Source organism: Tubulanus polymorphus, chromosome 4 (genome assembly GCF_964204645.1).
Source record: "Tubulanus polymorphus chromosome 4, tnTubPoly1.2, whole genome shotgun sequence".
Taxonomy (NCBI): domain Eukaryota; kingdom Metazoa; phylum Nemertea; class Palaeonemertea; order Tubulaniformes; family Tubulanidae; genus Tubulanus; species Tubulanus polymorphus.
The window spans coordinates 14925141-14949238 of NC_134028.1; the positions used below are offsets into that span (position 1 = coordinate 14925141).

The window sequence follows — 24098 nt, forward strand, 5'->3', positions numbered from 1 at the left end:
ACAAAAAATAATAAATAATTAATTAGTAAACTTATAAGCAACAAATATATCAATAACTGTTCCCCCTAAAATCCATATTATTTCATATTTCTGTTGTTCTTTACTTGGGGTATAATAATCTGATAATTTAGGTTTGTATAGATGTAATTTTTCTTTATTGGTTACTGCGTTATATAAACTCATTGCATCATCAACTGATTGAAAATCTCTATGTGAAATCTTCTGATCATATAATTCTTTATTGATGTAATCCATATAGTTTTGCCTCTTTTCTCTATATTCTTCTGCTGCTTTATTATATTTCTCTAATGCTAAGTTATGTCTTTTTTGTTCTGTTAATGAACCATTTTTATCAATATGCTTAAATAAATATCCACCACCAGTAAATGCTAAAGCGTTAACAAATGCCGATCCTATAATAGTTATAATTGCAGAAGCCATTTATTTGGCAAAAAATTATGCATTTATATGGGAGGAATATATTTTTGTTTTTCTAAATAATCAATAGTTAAATTAGATAAAGTAACTGCTAATGTTAATTTTAAAATATCATTTATATCAAATCTATCAATATTAACACTTCCCATTTTAAATACTTTTTTTAATACCATTGAATAACCAACAGTTCCAACTGATGGTAATGCTCCATTATATAATCCAGTTATTATCCACTTATTATCACTCATTTATTTATCAAAAAAATTACTATCATCAAAATATTTAGTTAACTTATTTATGATTAATTCAACATTTATTTCATTACTACTTTTATGATTATCATATATTTTGGATAATATGTTTTTAATATCATCAATAATTCCATCTTCATTTAATTCATAATATTCTAAAGGCGTTTTAATTAAATCAACTACTTTTTCTATACTATAATTTTCTTTATTAATCATTGATGCATTGTTAAATGATTTACTTTTTATATCAGTAATTACATCATTTAGTTTAATTCTTATTTCTTTACCATGTTTAAAATCAAACCCAAAACATATACTCGGTCCAACAGTTATATTCATTTATATAGTGAAAAAAATTACTCTCTACATCTTATAACTAATTCATAAATTACAGGGAAATTATTTAAATCAATTAAGTATGCATTATGATTTCTTATTTCTAATTTAAAATTACTAAATTTAGGAATGCATGGTTTGAAATCACACTCGGTTAAATTATAATTTATTTGCGTTCCAAATTCTTAAACATTCTTCAATGGTAAAATGTTTAGTAAACCAGAATTACAAGTTATATCTTTAGTTGCTTCGAATGTTTTTGTAGGATCAATTAAATTGCAATAGATATAAAATTGTGTAAAAGGCATTATATTTGGTGTAGCATCAGCATTGCGTATCCTTACATCTGGGGTTATTCCTGAAGTTTTAGCTAAAGGTTTTTTAACTAGAAATTGATGTTGATCTTCATTACCTAATTTTATTCTTATTTTATCGGAGCTATCACTTTTAATCAGTCTTAATCCAAATCCAGCAGATGCACCCATTTTCAACCGAGCTCTTCTATTAATTTCCTGCGCTAATGTATCTAAATTATATAATCCTGGTTCAAGATAAAGATGAAACCATTTACTTTTATTTCTATCATGAATTAAAAAGACTCTATGTTCAATAGTTTTATCCGATACATTATAAAAAGAATTACATAAACTTATATTAACTAATTTTAAATCTACACAATTCTTGAATTCTCTATCTAATTGTACTAGTAAATTATGTGATTTATAATTAGTAAGTCTTCTAGAATCAACAAATATTCTGTATTCTTTTAATTCCACCATTTATTTTACATATTTTCTTATTCGAAATCTATTTCATGGTGCCCTTTTTCATTCTTACCTTTGTATACGAAATAGAAATCACCAGAACATAATTCTTCTAAATCTTCACTTGATAATCTATGAAATCTATCTGGTAAATATGTTCTGAATTTATGTGTATTTCCTTTTAATCCTTCATATTCTAAGTGTATAACTAATTTATCTCCATAGTTATTTGTAACTGTATCAATATTTGTAATTAGATATTTCTTATGAATTGTTAATTCTGTTAACTTTTTTGAATTTATAATCTACAGATTTTACATTTGTGATATCTTTAATTCTATCTAGAAATAATTTGTTGTTCTCACTGTGCGCTTGTTTACTCTCCATTTTAATAACATATTTTTATTAAAATTTGATTAACACGTTAGAATTCTTTTCATTATCTCGTTCTCTTTTGTTTCTTCTCTTTTAAATTTTAAGTATTCATCTTAATTGCAACCATATGCAACTGTATGAATTCCATCATCTAAAATATATCTTTTATCATCAAATGGGTTTAGACTTATCTTTTCAATTTCTTCAATAAACATTTCATGATCTTCAGATCTTAAACATCTCATCTTATATTTTCTAACTTCTTCATTGAATATACAATTGATGTAATCTTTGAAATGAATATTCTTTTCTACTACACTTTTGGTTATTCCTTTTAACTTTTTAGCTTCATGTTCTTTAGTTTTATATGAATACATTTTAGATCTAATACCAATGAATTCAATCATTTCTTCACCACCTAATTCATCTTTGAATTTACCGGGAACTTTTTTATTATCATTGCTAAACAATCCATGATATTTAGGATAGTTACTAAAATCAAAATGATGTTTAATGTTTTTAAATCATCAGTTATGTTATCAGTTTTTATCTTTAATATGTAACTGTCAGTATCAAAATATAAGATTTCTATATGTTTTTCTCCAAAAAGTGGTTGTAATACATTATAATAGAATTCATACATTATTAATTTTGATAATTCTAAAACAGAAGCGCCAACATAGATTGGTTTATTAAATTTCATTGATGTTCTTCTCATTTTAACTGCAGCTAAATTTTCATCAAATATTCTGTTACCTATAAATTTAGGATATGATTGTAAATGTCTAATTCTTTTACCATTACTAACTAACTCAATATCATTTCTATTTCTAATATTTTCACAAGTCTTACCATAGAATGCATTATTCATTAACTTGAAGAAATCTTTTTTCGAAATCAGTTTTAGCTTTAGTTCTCTGTTTGGTGTTAAAATCAATATATTTTTCTAACCACTTAGATTGACTAAATGAAATATATCTATGTACTTTTTTTACAACCATTCCTTGTTTTAGATAAAACTTCAACATTCTATAATGTACTACATAATCATATTTATCTTCTTGAGTTACCATTAACTTTTCTGTATGAATATAATTTTCGGTTTTAATTCTTTTTTGGTAATTTGATAATTCTTCATGAGTTACAGTTTTATGTTCGGGACAATAAGCTAGATTTCTAGATTTAAATTTAATATGTTCAGGATATTCTAAGTCTACAACAAAGAAGTAACCAGTATCTGAATCATCTGCAATATCTAGAATTCTTTTCTTCCAATCAAATTTATCATTATTTTCATTCTGTAAAACTTCAGTTAATTCAAATACTCCATAAGGTTGTGGTTCCATCATTGCCCAACCATACAAATTATTTGCATCTATATATAATAACTTATATCCGTGGTTATCATTTACATTGAAATATCTATCACCTAATACACCTGAAACTCCTCCTCTCATAGATTTTTCAAATAATAGTAATTGATCTATATTTGTTAACAAATCCATTTTTATATCTGTAAATTTTAATCCACAATCCCATGTTAATCCTGGTGATGAATAACAATGACAAGGATCAATATTAAAATATTTTAGGTTTACATCTCTAAACCTTTCGAATATATCCGATAATAATAATACATCTGATTTTAAATATAAATCTACTAATTGTCCATGATTTTCTATTTTGAAATGATTCCAAATATTCAATGTTCTATTATATACTTCATCTTTAACATATTCATTTTTTAATTCATCATAGAATTGTTCTTTTAATAATTCAGTTATATTGAAATCATTATGTGATTTATAAAATGAATATGGAATTGCGCCTTTATATCTCATTAATTTAAAATCATCATTATTTGGGTAATATTCTTTTAATATCTTTAATTCATCATCAACTAATGATTTTGATAAGTTATCTAATGAACAATTTAAAAATCTATATGAATCTATAAATCTTAAACACCCAAATTGGAATGATATATAATTCTCAGATGTTTTAGCTAACATTTTAAATTTATAAGTTGGTATTTTATCTTTTGATCTATATGAATTTACTCTTTTTATTTCATTATTTATTTCTTCTATTTTATGGCATAACTGTTTGATGAATAAATGTGCATCATATCCTGATAGATTATGAAATATAACTGGTACAAAATTAATTTTCTTAGCTTGTAAGTTACAATTCTCATGTGCAGCGCCTCTAAACTATCCATTCAAATGATCATGGTCTCTTACTTTTTTATCTTTATAATTAAATATCTTTTCACAATAATAACATTTATCTGCAAACACAAGTTCTTCTTTATCTTCTTCTGTCATTATAATTTCTATATTTGTATTCAATAATTTACTAAATCTTATTTCATATTCAATTAATAAGTCACAAAAATGATTGATAACATTTTCATTTCTATAATGATAATATTCACTTTTAATTAGTTCTGGATAATCAGATTTAATATATAACCCAAAAGCAGCAGCTGATTGATGAATCTTTTTAATAGTATTTGTTTTTGGTGGTTCTTCTGAAAAATCATTTTCATTAGAATTTAATTTCTTTCTTTTATAATATATTTCTTTTCTATCTTGATCAGTTAATTCTTTATTTAATGATTCAAAATCTCCATATATAACAAATGGAACTTTATTTTTGTAATCATATTTTTTGAATTCTAATATTTTATCCTTTTCATTTGGTAAAACTAATTTACAGTAATCATGATTTTCACATAATTGTTTATGATTTAATAATGTTCTTTCATTACTGAATCTATGTAAACATTTTCTACATAGATATATTTTATGGTGATCACTTTCTATTCTAAAGAATAAATCCATTTGTTTAATCCACATATAATGATTCTCATAATATAGTATATCTATAACATCATTTGAATCATAATCTTTTGATAGATATAAAGGTTCTAATGTATAATGTTTTATGTTGTTACCTTTTGTATTTGGTAATTTGATTAAATCAAATACATTTATTCTTAAATTATTATCTCTTTCTATCTTTGGGATGTTTTTAATTCTAACAGGATACTTATCTATCTTATAATTATTTTCAAATGGTTTATAATGAGTTAATCTAAAACTATGTGTAATATCTTCTGTTGGATGTAAACAACTTATAATTGTCCATAGAAAACATTTATCATCTTCATTTTGTACATTTATTACAGCATTAGTTTTAAATGGTAGTTTAATATAACTTGATGCTTCAATATCTGGTTCTTTATAATATGATACATTATTTTCATCAATTGGTTTTGATCTAGTTAACTTATTATATTTTGTGTTATAAACATGTAAAGTCATAAATATTATCTCATCAAATATTAAACCAGATCCTTCAAAATATTTCTCTTCTATTTTAGTTTTTACTTCATTATAACATTTATCTAATTTATCATCTATATGTTGTTTTGAAATAATATGTTGTGAATGAGAATTTATATTATATATTGGTTTATCTTCAGATTTTATGAATTTAACTTTTGAAGATAAACTAATTTGAGGATATTCAACATCAGTTATTATTTTCATTATTTCTTTCATATTTTCTAAATGTTTTTTATTTTCTTCTAATGTTTTTCCTTTATGAAATTTAAACTCAATAGCTGCTGGACCAATATCACTTTTAAATGCTTCGGTTATCTCTATATCTTTTTTATTATCTAATGAATTAATATAATTTCTTACATCTTCCATGTATGGTCTTTTATTGTTTAATTTATTTCTTATTCTTTTAATTGTCTTATGTTTCTTATCGTTATCATTATCAAAATAATCTTCACCTAAAATATCATTATTCATATTTTCTAATATGACTTTTAGATTTTAAATGTTCTTTATAATATCTTTTATCACTGAATGATTGATTACATGTATCACATTTGTATGTTTCTTTTTCATTCTTTAATTCATCTAATTTAGTTTCTAATATATCATCTTTATATTCTAGTTTCAATTTATTCTCTAAATGTGTTTTAGTTTTATTGTGTCTTGCTTTTTGGGATTTATCTATATTGATGTTACATGTTGGGCAGTAGTACTTATTTGCTTCCATTTTAATACTAAATTTTTTATTAAAATTGATTTTAGAAGTTATTCATTTATATTTTATTCATATATATGAATATTTTAAGAGTAATAGGGAATATGTTGTTTCAGGTTAAAGGTTGAATGGTCGAGTTCATTAATAACAAATATTAAAAGTAATTTAAAACTATAATATATTTTCATAACCGTGTGTATTTCAGTTGAATAATAGAATAATTATTATTATTTGAATATATTTGATTATATGAATGTGTGTGTTGTAAATAAATCAATTGGTCGCGGAGCGGAGCGGTAGCGAAGTGGAGCGACCAATTGATTTAATACAATATGCTTTTTAAATTATTGATATCTTAGAATAAATATTTAGTTTTAATATGAAATGCACACGGTTATGAAAATATATTATAGTTTTAAATTACTTTTAATGTTTTGTATTTAATGAACTCGACCGTTCGACCTTTGATCTGAAACAACATATTCCCTATTACTCGCGATGAACTGAAAAAAAAGTTCAGGGCTGTAGCTTCCTCAATTACAGAAAATCAGTTTAACCATCATTATAATGAACTACAGAAATCAAACATCTGGCGGTCTTATCCTCAACTTAGTGAATGGTTCAAAGGCACATGGATTACTGAAAAGAAGGTGATTCTTATATGACTGATTTTCATCGAAAATTAATATTGAAATGCATATTTCATGGTAGGTATTATTTTCAGAGATGGGTTCCTGCATTTCAAAAGGTCACAACTTCCGTCCGTACCACAAATGGTGTTGAACGTCAGAACGAGACATTAAAGTACTCCTATTTAGCTGGCTACAAACGGTGCAGTCTCACTGAATTGCTTACAATTGTGATAACTTCATACCTCCCGCATGCGTATAAAAGGTAAGCGCTTTCCGGTATTTTGTCAAGTGTCATTTCACATTTTTGCTCTTATCACTCATTACTTTGTCTAAAAAGATTTTACTGAACATATTTGCTTCCAGCAGCTACCGTAAATATAGTAACCATGTACAATTGTACCTTCATGACCGACCTCGTTGGTTTGTTGAGCACATGACTAGCAGACTTCAATCATCTATAGAAAAAAAGGACATTCATCAACGTTCTGACAAAATATTTGAAGTGGTGAGTTCTGGATTGAACAATAAAATGTACAAAGTTGTACTTGGTTCAGAAACCGAATCGCTGTCGTGTTCTTGTAAAGATTGGCAGTACAATCTGATGCCATGTAAGCATATGTGTGCAGTAATTACACATATTTCTGGCTATACATGGGATTCTCTAGGAAAGGCTTACACCGCAAACCCTATATTTTCATTAGATGAAGTATGTATCCCAGTTCCGGATAATGTTGATGAATTGAAAAATGATAAATCATCTATACTGACTGAAAATGATATTTCTTCTATAAATGAAGAAGCATAGGGGCTATCAGGAATCGATTATTTTAGATTCAAATGCTGATCTGTCAGAAAAAACTGCTAGTTATGCTGACTTGCCTTCCCTCAAGAGAACACTCAAAAACAAAAATCGTAAAAAATGCCTAAGTCTCTTGAAGAATCTGATTGATTATGTACACCTTGTGGATAATTCTGATGTGCTTGGTGACTTAGCCGATGAATTGAACACAACGCGCAGTCACCTTTATATGCAACTGCCGAAACGGCCTTTTATTAGAAAATAATCAGTCTCCAATAAAAAGGAATCCACTGAAACGGAAGTTATCAAAAAGCAGAGAATATGAATGTGCTCCACTTCGTAAAATCCCAAAATTATCTTCAGCAACAAAACGGCATGGCCATAAAGCTGATAATTGTAAAAAATTCACCAAAATGTCAATTTGGCAACAATGGAGAAAAGAATTCCAACTCCAGTTGTTGCAGAAATGTCTGTCGAATCGTCCGAGGTAAAGACAACTATTAGTGGGCCTATTAGTGTCGCAGGCAGACAGCTTGAGTCCTTTAATGAGCCTATCATTGTTTCTGATGATGAAGAATGTGCTCTCAGCAGTTCTTCAGATATTTGTATTGGGCCAGTTACATTGACAAAAAAATGATGTCATGATATTGGACAACAAAGAATGGCTGAATGATTTGCATGTGGCAGCTGCACAGCAACTCATCAAAGATGAATATCCGTTTCTTGATGGGTTGAATGATCCCATTCTTTTGTCGGCTAATAGTGTCGACTCGCCAGTACATGGTGACGGTATACAGATCCATCATGTTGGCGGCCACTGGCTGGTGTCAACGTCAATCGGTAATGAAATTGTAGTCTACGACTCCCTGACACCTGTCATGTCAACCCATCTAAGAAATCAGATTTCTAATATTCACCGAAACTATGCATGCGGTGAAGACGGTTTGATAACTGTTAAGATGTATTGTAGTCAGAAGCAAAGAGGCTCCTATGATTGTGGTCTTTTTGCCATAGCAAATGCTGTATGTCTTGCCTCTGGCATTGATCCATTTCATTATATGTTTTTCCAGTCGAAGATGAGAATCCATCTTAGTGACTGTTTCATTAATAAAAAGATTGATATATTTCCTCATATGTACTTGAAGCAATCAAAGAAAAAAGAGTTTAAGAGTATTCAGATATCAAAATACTGAAGTGTAAACGCTACAGGCCTGGGTCAAAAATGATTTATTGCAATAGCTGTAGCGAATGGTTCCATTATAAATGCGTCAATTTAACCTGTAAAGATGTTGCGCAGATAGCAACTGATGAAACATATACTTGCGATCAGTGTAAATTGAAGTAGAGATTATGATTTTTCAGCTGCAGCTGGAAATTTTCACCTCTGATGAAAGCCAATCAATATTTCCAATCTATATTTTATTTTGATGTCTCAAATAATTTTAGATAAGCTGTAATTACACAATATTATGTACAACTTCATATATGTACCGGTATTTATTTCCATTTGTCTTGAAGGTCCCCTATTATGAGTGCATGGACACATAAGGTATGTAATTCTGCTCAGTAAGGTAGCATGTGTAAAATGTATTCATTTTATACTTTATTACTTAGTGGCTTCCCAGGTGTTGTTCATGTTAACTATAACCATTATGCACTGCACTCATTTTCTGCATGGACATTTTTGCACTTTTTTATAGACCCTTTTTTATTCACTCCATGTCTTAATGTACATTTCACAGTATGTATTCACCTCCTTTGCTTCATGGTCGCACCAGGCTCTTTGCTTTTATATCTATCTGCGGATCTGTGTATTTCTATACAATATTTTTGTATATTTCCTCATATGATCATTGATACAATATCCGATTACAGTACTTGTAAATATTATATGGTTCATATTGGCATATTGCAGCTCGCAAAGTGTTTTGAAATAAATAGAATATTTTTATATACCATTTTAAATGACATCTCATTGTTATTAACTTTCTTTTTCATATTTGGCATTGTCTAATTTTCCCCCATTTGATCCTGACTCAACAAGGGTATTGTGGGCTATGATTGCCACATTAAATGGTCCAGGTTCTGAGTAAGATAAGCAAGACCGCCGGAGAGGTGTACAACGACCAGTATGTTTGGTGACTCTGATTTATTTCTCTACTCGATACAGCATAAGTTCATGTGGGGCTTACAAAGGCGGGTTTACATGAACTGAGGGGAGTCCGTGCGTAACTGGTAATTGACATATAACAATTCCCGACAGGTATTTGTAGGATGAGGAATTCTTTTAGATTTTCACTGGAGTCTAAATTATGCGTTCAGAATACTGTCACAAGTAGTGAAAAACCGTGAAAAATTCTGAAGCAGTAAAATTAAATTCACTTTCAAACTCAAAATATTATGGGCAGGACTAGCCGACCAGGACTGATAATGGCTAGCTAGTTTTACTTATTTTTCGGAATTACACTACTTGTGCATTATTTTGGAAATAGTTTCTTTGATGGGGTTCGAACCCCATTCTTGTCGTGTGATGTCATAATAGTACCGTGATGTCATCGCTAATGCAATATATCGTCAATAGATGTCGCTAGTGTCGGTGCACGACTCGATTATAGGATCTAACATCTACCGCGAATTCATAATGACAAACGCGCCCGGTCCGGCATCGCGCACGGGTTCGAATCCCGGAGAATTACGCTCTAGCGCGCACGTACAGCAGTCAACCCTAGCCGCAGTACTGAAATATTTAGTTATCTTGTCAAATTAAATGACTCTAAAACAGCGATGAAAGTCGCGTTAGACTAAGTCGTACGATTTGCTTAAAATTTCACGACAGCGCGGCGGATCGCCGATCGGTCTCGCTCGAGCAGCAGCCCCAACATCGCGGTCGGCAACAACATTTAGTCTCCGCCCCTTCTTTCACCAAATAAGGAATTCGGTACCGCTAGCCACGTGCACTGCTTATTTACTCGAGCCGTAGATTCCCGGTACTCGACACTACCGGAGGATTAGAAACAAATGAATATTTTTTGAAGAGAAATCAATTTTTGTATTGACATTTGAATTTTCCTGCTTAATTAATTCGATTCTTTCTGGCAGAAAATAATTTTCCGATTGAGTGCGTTTCAACGCGTCTTCCGTTTTCTCCGTATCGTATCGTATCGGTTACAACCAACGGGAGGTATAGGTTGTCTAATTAATCCGTAATAAAAGAATTCGTAGTAATCTTCTTGTCCTTTTGTTTTCGGATGGTGCTAATTTCTAAATTAACAACCAGGTCAAAATTCTTCAATCTTGCAAAAAACCAGTCTCAGTCTGACTCAGTTTCACTTCGAAATGTCGGTTATATAGTGGTTTTGCAAAGTGGTTTAACCTTAAAATAATTCTCGATACACTAATCTAAATCGAAATAGTTTTTAGCAGTGATAAACAGAGCCACGGGTAAGCCAAAGACCAAAAATTAATATTAATGAATAATTCAGTTGGAAAATTGGGTCTAGTCTTTTTCTAGTAGAAAATTAAATTTCATTATCTTAAAAGCCCAAATTCTCTATAACCAGAAATGAATCAACCCTTAGAGTTGCAGTTTCATCGTCTTTCCCCCTCCGCCAACCCTCTGGCATTTTTTCATTTTTCCAAGTTTTAAGAATTGATATGCTTTGGGCCCAAAGAATTGAAATAAAATTGATCAAAGTTACTTTCCAGTTCCATGGGATTGACTACAATTAATTTTATCTGTGTTCCTAGTCACTGACAATATTTTGAGTGTATTCGTTATACACTCAAAATACACAATACATACACGATACACAATATCAAAATACACGAGGTTGTTTTCGAATCGAAATGATTTGTTAGTATAAAAAATCAAATCAAATCAAGCTGTGACGAAGCGTCCGTCACTTAAGGCGTTTTTATTTATGATATGCGCGTATGCCGACGGCAAATTTTCCATTTATTTAACCAACGCGCCTAATCTGCGTATACAAATCGTCGCATTTATTTAACATACTTGCATACACGCGTATCATACGCAACCAACTCGTTGTTTTAGACGCGTCGCTGTCGCGTTAAGCAAGATGGCGGATCCGGTGCGCGTGAGGTACGTTGTTAAAGAAACAAATTATTTTGTAAGTAAGATGATGAAATCATGAGATACGTTTCTGAAAGTTGTTCACGTGTGTTGTAGGCCTATTTGTTTACTTATTACGGCAGTAATGCTCTGAAAATCTCACCAGTGACGTATTCTTGGTGAAAAGCGGTTTTAGTGTGTAATTAGTCAATCCTGTGTGTGTAGTAGTGTGTGTACTGAGTAGGCCTACCACAGGCACCCACACAAGGACTCATCTCGTTTGACAGTGCCGTGAGGTCGCCAATTCCCAAATTAATACTTAATTGGCGACTTCAATCAACCAATCAATCATGATTTTTTATGATACTTCAGTGAAGGCATACGTTTCTTACTTTTTTACAGTACATGCAGTGGAACTGCGAGCTGTGTTTCTGACGATGAGAGTTTTACAGTCACATTTTGGATATGGGTGATGCCCTTGCGACGTTCACGGTGGACAGGGCCACATATGTGGCAGTATTGGAAAATAATGGTAGGTAGGCCTGTTTTCGTCATTACTTGCAATGCTACTTTCATTCCAGATCTATCTCATTTGAATCTCATTCATGACATGTGAATGATAATAATAGCAATATTTGTTAGGCTTATTCATATTTCATTTATGATGATACATGAAAATTTATTTGTATTTTTTGTTTTTTGTAGATGAGGAAGAAATAAAAAAGCTCAAAGATGCTTATCGTAGACAGTCAGGCGGATCAATTGCAATTGTTGAAAGTAAATCAAATGCCAAAGGTGTGTGGTCTTCAATATACAATATACCTTTATTGTGTTCTCAATAATTTGATGTTTTTTTGGAATCAAATGGATCTTAAAAAGTCTTGAACCTAAATGTAATACTTTGATGATTTTGGGCTATGTGACCTGCAAGGGGTGGATGAAATCGGTTGTATTTATTTTCAGAGAAAATTTTGAATAATAGATAAACTCTGTTTTATGATTTCTATAATTCATTTTTCAGCTGATGCAATGTCACGTGCTGCCGTGTTGTGCCTTATTGATCTTTATAGTAAAAATGCAACTAAGATGGCTGATAAGAAAACTGTGAAGAAAAAAGTATGGAATGATATTGCTACAGAAATGAAAAAGCAGGGACATTTTTTTTGAGTGGCTCTAACTAAAGAATAAATTTAGTAATAAATCTTCTGCGTTACTATCGGAGCGTAAAAGACCACAACGACAAAACTGGAAGAGAACCCAAAACATGTCCATATTTTGAGGAGTTGGACAATATTTTTTTTGGTGCGAAACAAAACACCCATCCAGATGTCATTTCGGATTCATTTTCGGATGAACCAAATGATAGAGGGTCTTCTACTGACACCGAAAATGATCTGTTTGATAGTTTGCCCGCTTCGTATAAACGTAAAAGTGTCCAAACACCAAAGAAATCAAAAGTATTGAAATCACTCGAAAGTTTCCATCAACAGAAATTGGAGGAAAATGAGAAATCATCTCATCAAATGGAAACGCAACATCAACAGATCATGGAGATTGAAAAACAAAAAGTGAAATAGTGAAAAAGTGAAATAGGACCAAATATCAGTTTTGTATTTTAATGCAGATGTTAGCATTTTATGAATTTTATTTTCAGTGCAAGCGTAAGCATTTTGTTGATTAAATTTTCTGCTCAAGTGATCTCTAGATTTTTAAATTTTTATATATATTTTATCTGTATATTATATGGGACGACCGATTGTCTTTCAAACACAATGCAGGTTCATCTTGGCTAGAAACAAGAAAAATAAAGTTGATTTGAGTAATTCGATGTACGTAGTAAAATTCAGTCATTTATTAGGTTCTATCCTTAAAATCATGGTCCCTTTGTTGACAGCTATTAGCCTCAATCCGTCGATTTGTAGTTTCTTTCGTGGCCGTATATTTACTAAGAGGATCATCATTCCTGGGATCCAGGAAGCAAGGGTAGATTTGGTGTGTTAAGGGAGAGGAATCTAATTTAGTCTTGAGCTGCTTCATATTCTGTACTACATGCAGCTAATTACATATATGTATCAATGAAAAATATAGCCCGAAATCAAATTTAGATCAGGATTTACATGGAGAGCTCATCACTTAACATGGGATTATTTTCCCTGTTTTCAACACGCTGTACTCAGTAGATTCCCCTCAAACCTAAAATAAACTCAACTTGGCAAGTCATTAATTTTTTTCCTGTCTCCTATGTTTTCTATAGAACCCTCGAACTCAAAATCCATTTAACCGAATGATTTTGTAATCAGCTTTCGCCATTCAATTTGAGCTGACGGGAGTCTACTGTATTACTGCAAGTCTCCACCACATGGAAAATGGAAAAGAAAATCTGTGTAATTTGGAAGAGAGCATTGTATTTTCATACATTGTATCATAATCATTATACACAACTGAAAAATTACTTTGGATCTTACAGAGACACGTACGCATTGATTTTTTGAAACCTTTTGAACCTACTCGAATACTTCTAGGATTACTGCAATAGCACGACGTTTTGCAATGGCTGATGGAAGAGGTTCATTTCCATGAGTAACATTATCATCATCGATTTGTTCTTCATCACCTTCATTTAAATAATCTTCTACTGAGTCACTACTTAACAAACAGATATTGTTCAAGACAAAACAACTTATTATAAAATCTACCAGTCTGTTTGGGTCATGCATATCAATATATTTAAGTCGGTGCAAACGACCTTTCAATAAGGCAAAAGCATTTTCGATCCTCATTCGGGTAGAACTGTGTAGAAAGTTGTAGTTCTTTTCTAATCTTTCTAGTCCACCGGTATCTCGGCATGGTGTTAGTATGACATCACTCAATTCATAGGCCGAGTCTGCCAATAAATGGCTATTTTCTGGAAAAAGCTTACGTCGCTTGTCAAGATCTTCGCAAGCAAGTCCAAGTTTGGAGTTTTTGAACACTCGGGAATCATGTGTCGAACCTGGCCATCCAACATAGACATACGTGAAAATCATCCGATGATCACATATGGCAGCAACATTTATCGAATGGTATTTCTTACTGTTAAGAAACGTCTCTGGGTCCTTTACCGGTGTCTTAATAGGAATGTGTGTACCATCCAGAGCACCAATTACCTTTTAAAATTAAGAAGAGAACGTTATATAAACACAATTGGTCAATATGATTATTCTACAAAATCAGAGTGGTATTAGACGATACGACCTACCTTTGGAAATTGTCGCATTTGCTCAAATCCACGAAAACTTGATATATATTGTCACCAGTCGGCCACTTAATAAATTTCTTCAGCAGCTTGGTGTTCATGACTTGGCTGATGGTGGCTGGAAGAATAGACAATATGTAGCAAGTCACATTTGTTTTTCGTACGATATACAAGAGTTTCTTTCCCTGTCAGCAGCGAGTATAGGGATGACATGGTCTTTCAGGACATCAAAGGTCGTTCTGCTAATTCTAAATCGAGCCTTGAAATCGTCCGGTGTATATCTACTGATAATTGCAGACAGAAATTTTTGAATTCGAGGAATTTTTTTTTTCTTTTAGATATTTGAGTTCTTCAGTAACCTTAAATTCGTCAATTACGTCGTCCTCGAATAATTTTCTTTTTCGACAATGGTATAGGCCTACGCAAGTGCGCGTATCCGGTACACTGAAACATTCATCTATCATAAAAGTACATAAAATGTTACGAGCGATTTCACGCCGCACGTTTACTTCCTGGTCCGCCATTTTGTTGCAGCAACGCGGCGGCCGTTTATTTAAGCGAATTCGATTATGGATACGCTAACATACGCAGCAGATAACGCGCGTTATGACGAGTTGCTTAAATAAAAACGCCTTTAGATTTCATCTATTACATATTATTAACGGTTGCATGTTCTTTGTCTTTAAGTACTGTCCTGTATTGATGTTGATATTTCATTGCATATAACTTATCATTTGGAGCAATGGGATAAAGTTAAAGTTAAAGTCTATCTAACTCGATATTCGTCCACAAATGTTCTTCCATTCGTCTAACACATGCCAAGACATTCCGCCGTTTCGTCAAATATAGTCGTGAGTTTGGTTTTTTCGGGACCTGACATGACAGGTCAGACCTGGTTAAATCATGAACACCTAAACGACACCTAAACAATGGTCTGATTAAATCATTGTTTAGATAAGTTCAATGCACTTTATAGGTGCTCAACAAATGGAGAAGCTTTCGGAGCTCTCAGAATTATTATAGGTCTTTTAAACAGATTGATAAAGCTGTTGTTTAATCACCATTAATACACTGTTAAGTATGAGTCAATTTCTGTGCTGGAGGTTTCTTTTTTATCCAAGCAGCCTTATGCTCTCGTGTATTATTATACCTTCACTACGCATTTCCACTTGTATTGTAAGAGTTACACATCGTTGGAAATCATTTATTATTGTTCATAAGCGTGTATGTACATATAAAGGCTATCTCGTTTCATTTATTTTTACTGCTGAATGAGTTAGATGTTTTAAAACTGTTAAAATCCTGTTTTTTATTTTTTTGTAATTCTAGTTTAGACTATAGGAAAAAAAAAGTCATTAGTCATGCATAAAAACCTCAGAAGTATTACACATTCCACTATCTCCATTGGGTTCTGGAACATCGATGGTGTTTTTTCAAGAATTGCCGGCCAGAGAGTAAGTAAATTGTCAGAGCCTGATATACAAAGGAACATATCACGCTATGACTTATTTGGCATTGTTGAGACACACTGCTCCACAGATGATATTCTTGAGGTACCGGGCTATATCACTCACTCAATAACACGCCCCAGGAGCAAAAACGCAACTAGAAATTATGGTGGTATTGCTATCCTTGTTAGAAACAGCTTGCAATGGCATTAGCTTCCTGTCAAGTACCTCCTGCGAAATTCAATGGGTCAAATTGTGCAAGTCTTTTTTTGGCCTAGAAAGAGATATCTTTGTCTGTACTGTTTATATTAGCCCGCACACGTCCCCTGTAAACAGACAAGGTGGGATATCTTTGAAATCCTCGAAGATGATATATCCAAATACTCACAATTGGGTGAGTGTATTGTCTCTGATGACTTCAACGCAAGGACTGCGATAAACCCTGATTATTGTATTGATGATATATCTGAGCACTCTGACGTTTTCGACTCTATCACTAATCTGAGTGATATAGCATTAGCGCGTCATAATTTGGACTCGCATGTTGTTGATAAACATGGGAAAAAGTTACTAGAGTTATGTCAGGCCTCTGAGATGAGGATTTTAACCCTTTCAGTGCGTCTACACCGCAGTGCGGTGTATAAATCAGTGATGGATTTTGCTAGTACACCGCACTGCGGTGTATTGATGTAATTAGTAATTTGTAATTATCTCTATTGAAAAATGGCAGCAAGTGGCAAACATAGTGAAATACTAGTAACTAACGATACACCGCACTGCGGTGTAGACGCACTATAGGGGTATTCCCATTGTTCAACACACTAGGGTGGAATTTTTAGAATTTTCAAATTTTCTCTAGCACTATAGGGTATTAATTAGTCAGCACTGAAAGGGTTAAACGGTCGGACTGTTGGTGATATCTCTGGAAACTTAACCTGTTTCAGTCATTCTGGCGCTCCTAGTGCAATTGACTACTCTCTGGCATCTGTAAATATGTTCAACAGTATTAAATTCTTTCATGTTGGTGATCCAACTATCTACTCTATATATTGTATATTTTATCTACTGTTATTTCAAATGATTTGTACATGTACTGGAAGACCAACGCTCTTTTACTACTAAGCTAAAAAAGTTTGTATGGGAAGAGGGAGATGACTTCAAGCTTATGAATGCATTATCAACCACACCTTGTCAAAATGATATAGAGTCTTTTCTATCCAAAGTATCAAGTAATGTAAATGAGAAAGCTGACTCATTAGGTAATTTGATTATAAAGGCGGCCAAGATAGCCGGTGTTAAACAAAGAAATATCTTCAAAAATGGTCAGTCTAAACATTTAAAGTCTAAATCAAAAACATGGTTTGATAATGAATGCTGTAAGCTGAAGAAAGACCTAGTTCAAATGTGTAGTATTGTTAGGAAAACCCCTTTTGATCTGAACCTGCTGCATATATTTAGATCCAAAAAGAAGCGTTACAAATCTCTATTAAACAAGAAAAGAAGCAGGTTTAAAAGCCATATCATGACCCAAATGGACTCCCTGCGTACTCAAAACCCAGTGGAATTCTGGTCTCTTTTTAATAAGTTGAAAAATTTGGATAGTAGTAAGCCCTCTGGTAGCAGCTCAATAACTGCAAAACAGTGGATTGAGCATTTTACTACGATTTTGAATTCTTCCACTAACAGTATTAGTCGGGAATCTGAATCATTGTTTACTGATTTCATAGATGATAACGCAGATTCAATATTCAATGAGCTCAACTTTAGAATAACTTTGCCTGAAATATCTAGAGCTATACTTAGACTAAAAAAGGCAAGGCAGCTGGGTCGGACCTGGTGCTTAATGAAATGATAATGGCCGGTCAAACGCAACTATTGCCGTTGTTTGAAGTCCTCTTTAATGTCATTCTAGTAAATGGTGTTTTTCCTAATGCATAGTGTTCCAACATTCTCAACCCACTTCACAAGAAGGGTAACAAACATACTCCAAGCAACTATCGGGGCATATTGGTAGCAACCTTTGTAAATTGTGCTGTAGTGTAATGCATGAAAGGCTTTATGCTTTTGCACAGGCCAACAATCTTATACCCAAGTGTCAAATAGGGTATCAAAAAAACACCCGTACTGCTGACCATGTGCTCACTCTTAAATGCCTTATCGATAAGTTCACCAGAAAGTTGGCTAAAGGTCGTCTGTATTGTTGTTTTGTTGATTTCAAGTCAGCTTTTGACACCATTAACCGGAAGGCACTGATCTTTAAGCTGCTTAAGTTAGGTATTGGAGGTAATTTTTTACGCGTTTTAGATAACATGTATTCTAAAGTTTCATACATGGTTAAGTGTAATAACGGCTTAAGTGCACTCATTAATTCCAACGTTGGTGTAAAGCAGGGCTGTGTCCTGAGTCCTCTTCTATTTAATCTTTTTACCCAGGACTTGCCCTCGATTTTTAAAGAATGTGATCCAGTTAGGCTAAACGATACAGATCTGAGCTGTCTAATGTATGCAGACGATCTAGTCATTTTATCTAGAACTAACGCTGGTCTCAATTGTGCGCTTAACAAGCTTGCTTCATATTGTGCTAAATGGGGTCTTACCGTTAATCTTGAAAAAACAAAAGTAATTATCTTTAACAGAGGAGAGAAGCTTTTTGATTCAGAAAAATATTACTACAATGGTGTGCCAATCGAAGTTGTCAAGGAATACTGTTATCTTGGTATCCTATTTTACGTCTCTGGTAACTTAAAAAAAGCCTGTGAAAGACTTGTAGATCATGCTAGAAAAGCTCTTTTTAAACTAAAAACCATGAATATTCGTGACAATGTTCAATCGGCCTTGAAACAGTTCGAGCATCTAATCCAACCAATCCTAGTGTACTGTTGTGAAGTATGGGGAGCTTTTCATTTCAACAAAAGAAACCCAATCAACTTTTACGCTCTATGCGAAGTAACCCCAGCTGAAAAAGTCAATCTAAACTTTGTTAAATATCTTTTGGGGGTTGGTAAACAAACATCAAATGCAGCAGCCAGAGGAGACATTGGTCATTTTCCCATTCTGGTAAAAATTGCCCCTCTAATTATAAAATATTGGTTAAGAGTTTGCGATTCTGACAGTGCTAGCCTTATTCGCAAGTCATACATAGACTGTCTACAAACCAACACAGATGACAACTGGGGGAATTGTGTTCGATCTCTTTTGTACCATTTCCACCTAGAAAACACTTGGGAAAACCAAGGGAGTACCGCATCTGCCAATAAAGTGGCCTTATCTCTAAGCAAACGAGCAATGCACTTGTACTCATCACAATGGTATGATTTTGTAAATGACTCTGTCTCAAACCCTAAACTGCGCAAATTTAAACTATTCAAATCAAATTTTTGTTTGGAGAACTACGTGGTTACAAATTGTTATAGTCGTAGAAAAGAATTTTCAAAATTAAGGGTCAGTAATCGCAAGTTACGAATTGAAACGGATCGTCATAAAAGACCAAAAATCCCGATAGAAAATAGAGTATGCCTCCTCTGCAAAAATGGTTCGATTGAGGATGAGCCGCATTTCCTCCTAGATTGCTCGAAACTTGGGCAAAAAAGGCATTCCTTTTTTTCCCAAATCTCTGACTTCACTATATTACAGAGTTTATCATATGATGACCAATTTAAATTCATCATGTCATGTAACCAAAATGACACTGAAGTGGGTAAGTTGGTTTGCAACTTTATTGCCTCCATGGTCGAGGAAAGAACTTTTCTGATGTCTGCTTCACTGTGACTTGGGTGTATATCGGGTGGCCTTGCCCGATCGGTTTTGGCTGCCACTCGATATCCTCCTGAGTCTGGGTTGAAGTAGGCATCGTCGTTTGAAATAACAGTTTGACCTATGCATTGTAGATTGTATTTTCAAGTTTAAAAAGTGACAGGCGGCGAGTGGGAGTTTTTTTTTTCTCTCCTTTTATGTTATGTTATCATTTGTCAGTGTCTCTTTGTATTAATATTTTATTGCCGTGTCTGTCCTATGTAATTTTGTCGTTATACGGATGCAATAAATTTTGAATTGAATTGAATTGTCATGTCAGGTCTAGACTGGTTGCCGGTCTCTACCTTCAGTTAGACTATTCTGTTCTATTCTGACTGCGAATGCAGGTGGCGCAGAATTGGACAGGCGACCAGTCTAATGTCAGGTCTCGAGACCTGACATGACAGGTTCTGGAAACTCTGCAGACAGACATCAATCCGAATGCTCGAATATAAACATGGCCGCCGACGAAGTTAATTCTAAAAGACAAATTAGAAAGACTGCTGAATTGGCCCAGATAATCGCTAAAGATGAATGTAAACTCCGCTTTAAAAAGGTATGTTTAAAGATAAGCGGCTGGCTAAACCTCAAGAAGGGTAATGTCTATTTCAACCTGACGTGAGAGCATTCCTGGTGGTGTAGCCACAGGCACTTGAATATGGGCTTTGATAATGGATAAATATTTGATAATTCACCAGCGATACGTTAATCCTACTTTGATAGATCCGCCATGTTTTATAATAAATTTACCCATGATGCAACGCGCGGCCGTCGTTTAGCTATACTATACAGAAAGGCTGGAAACGATCCTATCTCCGTAATGCTTAAATCTACCCGCAGTTATCGGGACAGATGACGTCACAGCAATCCCGAAGAGGCATCGCGAATTTTCAAAAATCAATTTTGTTGCCATTTAAAATCTTTAATGGAGCTAAAACAGTGTCAATGTTTCCAAAAAAATCATCTACAATTGAAATTATGGGCGCTCCTTATATATCAGGGTTAAAATTGACACTAAGGACGTACTTCGGCAATCATCGGCAGTGTTCGGCTGTCCCGATAACTGCGGGTAGATTTAAGCATTACGGAGATAGGATCGTTTCCAGCCTTTCTGTATAGTATAGCTAAACGACGGCCGCGCGTTGCATCATGGGTAAATTTATTATAAAACATGGCGGATCTATCAAAGTAGGATTAACGTATCGCTGGTGAATTATCAAATACTTATCCATTATCAAAGCCCATATTCAAGTGCCTGTGGTGTAGCTCAGTCAGTCAGTTTTTTGGTATTTGGCTGGGGACATAGTACTAGGGATTTCAGGTCACGTGATCAAAATGTGTCATAATTAGCGTTTTCCACGCTTCAAATTTTCAATCGCTCATAAAAAACGTATTCTATATCCGATTGAAGCCAAACTTGCTCAGTATACTCAATTTACCGGTTATTTGTTGTGGTGTAAATTTCATGAGTGTATCTTGCCTCGTTACGGAGCAATAAGTCGTAGTTCGGCGCGCGTCGGCTCATTTCTAGGAAACAAGATGGCGGCCATGTTTGTTCATGCATTTTTCAAACACGTGAAAAACGCATGCAATTTTTGGCGCTATTGCACTTTCGTACCCCCCTCCCAAAAATTTTTATTTCAGCATATTTATTATCAGGAAGGTCTAGGGATTCAAAATCAGTAACTTTTGACCCAAAAAACTTACTTTTTATAGGTTAAGATTTTGTTATTTTGGGCCCTAAATCGCGTGTAAATTCGCCTATTTGCGACGTCAACAACGCCATGTTGAATGTCAATCAAAGTTTCAAACCCTCCACTGAAATGTCATGACATTAAAACTTTGCAAAAACCATGTTTTCAAACATAACCATCTCTTAAAATGACGCTTATGTTTGCATTATTTTCATACTTAGCTATTTATTTAAAGATGTTCTGATGAAGAATAGTTATAGGCCAAAAAACGAAATTTTATCAATTCAATACAATTAAATTTATTGAGATATATTTATTCAGATGTTTTTAGGTGGTAATTAGTGCGGAAACATGGCCGACCCGTCAGTTTGAATCGAGGAAATCGGCCCCAAATTATCAGAATTTTGACTTGGAAAAAATTATTTTTTTTGTCAAAAGTAATTTATTTTGACTCTACAGACCTCCCTGATAATAAATATGCTGAAATAAAAATTTTTGGGAGGGGGGTACGAAAGTGCAATAGCGCCCAATTTTTTGGGTCAAATCCGCGAGCCGGCTGCTGATTGGCTGGATATTTGACCTCAGAATATTTTAAGAACATGTTTCAAGTAGAGCATGTCGGTGCGTGCAAGTTTTGGTAGGCCCTGTATCACTCGGAAAAAGTCGTAAACATAATTCAAAGTGCTCATACGCTAAAATTAATAATTTTAACAACTTGCACTCTACTACATGATAAAATAAAAGATACTTTATATATTGTTTTCAATTATTGCTTTTAAGATTGATTTAGTAGTCTTTCGCGGATTTTGACCTAAAGTCGGCAAGGCGCTTGAAATTGTTTACATCCGGGTCATTGCCGGCTCACACTGGCTGCCAGCTGATCAATCAAAACACTTACTGGTTTATTTTTACCACTCTAAATGTCAATTTAGCAAGTAAAACGTCACTTTCACTCAATAGACTCATACTTTATTACGAAATCGGCAATATATAAGACGAATAATGGTTAGGCCTACCCAATTTAAAAACTTTGAGTATTTTGCACAAGAATCCAAGTTTTGTCTAAATTTTAGCTCATTTTTTGCTAAAAAGAAATTTTATTTTTCCTATCTATGTCACCTTTAGGTAATCATCTCATCTTGAATACTAGGATATCCCTCTGAAAAGCAGTTGTTATTCATTTGTTCATGGTTTTTTAATTCCAATTGTCGACCCTTTCGCTAAATAACTGCCGCTGCTAGGCCTAAAATACCCACCAACCAATGGTTAATCAAATAGATTCTAGAGGATTATATTATCAATTTTCTTTTTCATTCGAAATGACTTGCCTAGAAGGAGACCTTTAATTAGATACCAAACATGACATACTTTTGTTAAATTGACTTTCCGATGAAATATCGACGCAAAACAAGATGGCCGCCATTCCTCGAGCCTCAATTTGAGATATCATGATATAGATATTTCATGGGTAAATCTGTTAGGGCCTAGGGATCTCTAAAGAAAAACAAAGGCTTTTCCATTCATTTCAATTTGATTTAATTTCGGAAAACCATGTAGTACGTAGATCTCTTCAACGCTTTATCCTATTCTTCTGCAGCAAGTGAGTATCTGAAATATAATGATATTATTAGTATCTTTTATTTCAGAAGGCTTTAAAACATTGAACTTATCCACTAAGATTAGTTATTTCAAATAATAAAGGTCTACAAGGCCATATCGAATCTACTAAATACATTAAAGATGTAGTTAATTAGATTCAAGATGGCCGCCTCGATACTTACCTTATGGTTACCGTGGTAATCGGTATCACCCTGATGCACGATATCTTCGGTATATTATCTCAAAATTGATATTCCATGTCTTAAGTATCATTTATCTTGAGAAATAAACTATAGTATTGCGTGTTAATGGTTATGGAAGTGAGTATTAATTAGATAATTAGTATGCAAATTAGCCTAATTTAGATATTTGTGCAATTACTTACATGAATCTAAACAAACTTTGTATAGACAACATACTGACCAAGTTTGGTTTTAAACAGATAAAAATTCTCGGAGTTATATTGGTTTTAATGTTGAATTTAATTCCTTTATCTGGCTCAAAAGCAGCAAAACCTAGACACTTCCTGTCTGATACTTTCATTGGAAATGAACTAAAGTGTATTGCGCAATCGAATGACAAAAATACCCCAAATT

General features: G+C 33.1%; 1 protein-coding gene across 2 annotated transcripts in view; it reads left to right on the plus strand.

Annotated features, from left to right (window-relative positions):
* The first annotated feature begins 20659 nt into the window (after window positions 1–20659).
* Window positions 20660–24098, plus strand: part of LOC141904616 (NAD-dependent protein deacetylase sirtuin-7-like) — a 51903-nt gene continuing 48464 nt past the window's right edge. For both annotated transcript variants that reach the window (XM_074793232.1, XM_074793233.1), the window contains exon 1: window positions 20660–20765. In XM_074793232.1, the coding sequence (XP_074649333.1) occupies window positions 20667–20765 (99 nt within the window). In that variant the 5' untranslated portion in view covers window positions 20660–20666. The remainder of the gene's footprint in view (window positions 20766–24098) is intronic.